Source organism: Bactrocera latifrons, unplaced genomic scaffold, assembly GCF_001853355.1.
Source record: "Bactrocera latifrons isolate USDA-ARS-PBARC rearing strain unplaced genomic scaffold, ASM185335v1 scaffold_80, whole genome shotgun sequence".
Classification (NCBI taxonomy): Eukaryota; Metazoa; Arthropoda; class Insecta; order Diptera; family Tephritidae; genus Bactrocera; species Bactrocera latifrons.
Window position 1 is genome coordinate 106852 of NW_017537490.1, and position 5895 is coordinate 112746.

Here is a 5895-nt window from a genome sequence, read left to right on the forward strand (position 1 = left end):
TTGTTGGCAAGCACGAAATATCCAGACAAGCTTTTCAGATCGAATAATTCCTTTGCTTTGGAACAGGAATCATAYAAAAATGAACAAATTTTATTGTCGGACTACAAAAAAGTTCTGAGCGTTAACCAGCAGTATCAGTTACTCTCTGGCGGTGAGCTTTCACTTTAGGACATATGCAGAAGTCAAAGAACCTGATCGATCAAAATCAACTGCTTGTGCGGAGAACTTTTGTAATTGACGAGATATCTTCACGATATTCGGCTTGGAGTATACTCCAGCGAAATACTACAACAATAACACCGAATAGTAGTATATAGACTGGTCTACAATAGCCGTCATACATATTGACCGATCAAAATTAAAATAAAGAGATTGMTTTTTTTATATGCTTTTATGCTATAAAAATGCACTCATGAAGGGTATTATAGCGATGGTATAGCCGACGTTAACATGTCTTCTTGTGTTTATGAAATTTTTGGGATTTGATAAGGATACTACCAATCGATCACTCTGAATATGGTGGAAAAATGTAAGTGCTATCTCTTGGGGTTCCGTAGTCGGTTGCAAACGACTGCCTAATTTAGCAGAMTAATGGTCAACAAAAGTGAAGAAAATAGAAAACTCCTAATTTCGACGACTATCAGCTTCCTATTGTATGGAGCTGAGATTTGGGCAGATGTGATAAAACTGGGAAACCGGCGTAAGGTATTGACCAAACTGCACTGAACCGCAGCTTTCAGAGTCGCATCAGCTTATAGAACATTGTCAGGTATTGCTATTATAGTTTTAAGCGGCAATATTTACTGGCTTAAGAAGGGAAAAATCTCTGGGAGCTAAAGAGCACTTATAAAAATAACAAGAGGGATTAAACAAACAAGGTTAGGATAAGATTCCGTTGGTGTATCCTACTGTGAGGACCCAAGAAGCTTACAGTGTAGTCTYKCCACTGCGGTGCAAGTGCATAAGAGATGGTCCATTGTTTTCCTGTTGCCCTGCTCAAGACATTTCCTGCAGTCTTCYCGATCTGTCAGCCTCATCCTCATTGCAYCTAGGTAGCTCGTTGCATCGCGTTTTGATTATCTTTATGCTGATCACGTTTTCGGATGTTGGATGCACATCATTCTTAGCAATCTCCTCGTGACCTGGCACCCAGTAGAAGTGAAGTTGCTTACTTTCCACTGCGGCCCTGCTTCKCAAGACACTTCTGGAYGAYATRCGATACGAGGTTACTGCCTTCATTGCTGCTTGGCTGTCTACGTGTMTGCGGCTTTCGCAACAGCACGAGCTCAGCTTGTAATATACTTGAAAGATTGCCTTATGCTTAACTTTAGAGAGTATACTCCAGCACCAACTCCATTTTCGAGCCATTGAACAAGTAAAGAAATATACGAAATCTGCAAGGCAACGTAGATAGAAGAATGAAAGTTACAGCTAGATTTATAAGTGATCCTTGTSTTATAGAAAATTCGTAAACTTTGTAAGGCGACTTTTACACAAAACAGCTGCTGTCGGGTTACGGATACTTCAAAAAGTACCGCCACAGAATGTAAAAGTATTTTTTTTTTGGTTTTATTGATCGGCAGGTGGCACACACCGGCAGAACATACCGGCAGCATTGAATGTTGCGGAAGGCATTTTAAACTCCTTCACCTGCAAAACAAGGTCTTGAGGTGCATGAGAAAGATTCCCCAAACGATTTATTGAATGACGAACATGTTTATAGAGATAATAACGGAGAAAGACCGAGGTATCATCTATTGGAAGAACCAAGATGCTTCATTTGGTTAAAGCGAARCCACTTGCGCTGAGTATGCAGTTACACTCTTTGCTTTAGATATAGATATATTGGTTGTCAAAAAAGTCTTGCGGTATTTTAGCTAGTTGACGCTGAGAGCGCGTAGTTCTAGTTTTATTCGTCACATCGGGTCATGCTATACCTTTTTGGAAAGCTCATTTCACGCGCTAACACGTGTTCGATTGATTAAGTACTTTTAAGTCGTTCTTGAGTTATAGCGTCGCAAACATGGTGCAAAATAAAGAGAAAATACGGCATATTTTACAGTACTACTACGATAAAGGCAAAAATGCATCTCATCCCAATAAAATTTGTGCAGTTTATGGGCCCGATACAGTTTCCATTTCCACCGCACAACGATGGTTTCAACGTTTTCGTTCTGGTGTGGAGGTGGTCGAAGATGCGCCACGCTTCGGAAGGCCTATCGTTGAAAATTGCAATAAAATCGCTGAATTGGTCGAAAGAGACCGGCATAGTAGCAGCCGTAGTATCGGTCAAGTGCTGGGCATGAGTCATCAAAAAAAAATTTTATGAAAAATTGAAAATTGAAAAAAAAAATCAATAAAAAAACCGCAAGACTTTTTTGTATTATATAAAAATTTTATATCATATAAAAATTAATTTACTGTAACTCACATTGGTCATGGTGGGCATAGAAACTGTCACTAAAGAAGTTGCTTGCAATTTCGACGGCTTCTGTGCGCGTNTTCTTTTAAGTCGTTCGTGAGTTATAGCGTCGCAAACAGGGAGCAAAATAAAGAGAAAATACGGCATAGTTTACAGTACTACTACGATAAAGGCAAAAATGCATCTCAAGCCGCCAATAAAAATTGTGCAGTTTATGGACCCGATACAGTTTCCATATCCACCGCACAACGTTGGTTTTAACGTTTTCATTCTGGTGTAGAGGTGGTCGAAGATGCGCCACGCACCGGAAGGCCTGTCGTCGAAAATTGCGATATAATCGCTGAATTGGTCGAAAGAGACCGGCATAGTAGCAGCCGCCGTATCGGTCAAGTGCTGGGCATGAGTCATCAAAAAAAAATTTTATGAACAATTGAAAATTGAAAAAAAAAAATTCAATAAAAATACCGCACGACTTTTTTGTATCATATAAAAATTTTATATCATTTAAAAATTAATTTACTGTAACTCACATTGGTCATGGTGGGCATAGAAACTGTCACTAAAGAAGTTGCTTGCAATTTCGACGGCTTCTGTGCGCGTGCCATTATATATACCAACATTTTCCGATAACGCAAGTCCGAATCGAACCAATTGTGATTGTAAACTGCAAAGCTGATGTATTCACTCTAAATAAGAAACAGGAATGTGGAGAGTAAATGAAGAGACTTAAATATTACGTGATGTATGTGTGTAAACAAGAAAGAGAGAAAGGCAAATATATACAAATATACAGGATGAATATAATAATAAWAGAGCAAAAAGTTTACCGCTTCCAAAATTTGCTGCGCATAGAAGCAAATAAGAAAGATTTGCACCAACGAGCAGAAGAGAAAGAACGCCAACATAACGATCGCATCGATATTAGCACCAATGGTGATTTGAAAGAGCACAAAGCAGATAATCAGCGCAGTCGACGCAAAGCTGATAAAGAGCGAATTACCGAAGACATCATTCAAAGCCTGCGATAACCTGCTCGGCGTATAGAAGTAACTGCAACAATAACTAATTCAAAATTCTAAATAATRTGATATACGCACTTCAGAATCTGCTGATGATAGGCAATAATGCTGCGCAGAAAACATAAATCATGCTSACGAGACACATTAGTCGCCGCTGYGCGCCATTTGCTTCCACTGCCGCCGCCGTCACCGTCACCGCCACCGCCCGCTACATGCAACTCTATGCGTCGTGCTAGTTGCCGATAATGCATTATCAACTGCACGGACACTGCGCTCAAGAGCAAGTCATTGGCCAATTGTCCGGAGAGACACGCTTGCCCGGCAGCGATTTGCGTCAGATACATGAGATAATAGCGCCAATYATTAACATGCCAATCGAATGGTGTCCAACAGTTGTAGGGCAGCGTTTTGCCCACAACACGCAGCGCCAGCCAAAYTTCATAGATGAAATAGYTGAGTAGCGGAAATAGATTATAACTCCAGACCAGCAGCTCGTGCAGCATAACAAACGCATAAGCGAAACGTTGGTAACGCTTTAGTACCCGCTGCACTTCGTATTGCCTTTGCTCGGCTAGCGTTTGCGGATAGAGCGCATGTAGCGCTTGCATCATAGCGGTGATGCGCGCACGTAGTCGCCAAATGCTGTAAATTTTGAAATCGCCGACAATGACGAAACCCACAAATGACGAAAGCATTGTTGCCTCAACGAAGTTGTTGTTATTTGCGAAGGCCATAAATATGTATAGCAATTCGCTAAGTAAGGTTATATTCATGTTGGCTATTGTGATGATGAAAAATATGCTCAACAGCTGACGGCGTATGTTGTTGGTGCGCTGTCCGGCTTTCTGGTATGCGTCCAGGCCAATGCTTGTGTAGAATATGTTGGCGAGCGTGTTGAAACTCTCGAAATGTATGATTTGGTTGGACATATCGACGCTTTGTGTAAGTGTGGCAGGCGAGCCGGTGGCTATATATATAGGTGACGGCTGTTTATATGTTAGCATGTACATATATGCGCATGTTGCATGCATATTGTATCAGCGGAAATTTACGCGGTGTGCCTAATTGGTTTWATGCACGCTTAATTGGTTATACACTGAACAAAGACACTTTAAGGGTGGTATAATGGTTTGCTTTTGTTAAGGCTCGTGAAATTTGTGTAACAAGCATAGTATATTAAGGACCTATGACCATAAGTGAACTTTAAGTACAAGAGCATTCTCTAAATGCTTTGGGAGATTTTGAGTAAAGCGTTAAGGATTTGCWGGAATATATGTTGTAGAAGAAATACGAAGAGCAACTGAAGAAATTAGTAAWAAATATTTGTCGTTTACAAAACTGTTAAAAGTATAACTGAGGACTTTTCTTCTCAATTGCCCACRCAGTCCGAAGTAACACCTGTTGGCAAGAGTTATTCTGCGTTGGAYTTCAATACTGACATTGTTGTTGGTGTTAATACTGGTTCCAATATAGATGARATTATATACGATTTCGAATGTATGACTGACAACGGTAAGTTGAGAGCCAAGTTGCGAGTGCAATGACTATTTGTTTCATGACATGAAATATTTCGTCTTGTCTTCGTTCACTATCAGACCAATTAGAGCGTTTATTGAGGTCAATGATATCAAAATCAGATTTACGATTTGTCTCTGCAACTCGAATTATTTGCTCCAGCAGTAGATTGAAGAAGTCGCATGATAGAGAGTCGCCTTGTCTGAAACCTCGTTTGGTATCGAACGGTTGGAAGAGGTCTTTCCCGTTCCTGACGGAGCTGTTGGTAACTGCTCAACGTCAGTTTACACAGTCATATTAATTTTGTGGGGATAACATATATCAATCCGATGCAGTTTTTTACAAGGTAATATTCTSAAATGATTTGATAGTTGGTCTTGTTCAGCTACAAAATAATTCATTAAATCTTCAGCTCAAAAAACTACGAGAAAAATCAGGAAAATGTTCCTTTTCCACACAAAAATTTGAGTGTRATCGGTCAGTTTGTAGGCCAGCTGGGTATATGACTTGGTTGGTTGAAAAGTCTCGGAGACGCCAAGAGACACCAGACCGCAGACGGTCGCATTTATGCCCTCACAAGATCTATTGTACCACCGAGTGTTAACCAATTAAGCCTTATCCAATGACTCAGTGTAGTTGGTAAAAAAACGGTGCTTTTTATCACCAGCTGCTCAATGTCTCTAAAGTTGGAGCATTGGGAGCAGTGGCAGACATCCCGTGTCAGCTGCTTAAAGGCTGGGCTTTAAAGTGTCTAATCATTCTCCGCGCATGTTCTACATTCCGCTACATCCACTTTAATAATTTCTGAAGTAGGGATCTTAAGAGTATTTGCCCTGTGCTGACCCATAAAACGTAATAAGCTCCTTTTTCGCTAGAAATATAGCCTTAATATTATGGTAGTTCGGTCTGAAGAATTTTCTCAAAGATTGTATCATTGCC

At 40.3% G+C, this 5895-nt stretch overlaps 1 protein-coding gene across 1 annotated transcript in view; it reads right to left on the minus strand.

Moving 5' to 3' along the window:
• The window catches only part of LOC108976831 (putative odorant receptor 85d), a 7278-nt gene extending 2908 nt beyond the window's left edge, over window positions 1–4370 (minus strand). The window contains exons 1-3 of the mRNA XM_018946194.1: window positions 3520–4370; window positions 3250–3472; window positions 2953–3108 (exon numbers count right to left, since the gene is read on the minus strand). Coding sequence (XP_018801739.1) covers window positions 2953–3108; window positions 3250–3472; window positions 3520–4370 — 1230 coding nt within the window. The remainder of the gene's footprint in view (window positions 1–2952; window positions 3109–3249; window positions 3473–3519) is intronic.
• Window positions 4371–5895: the final 1525 nt, after the last annotated feature.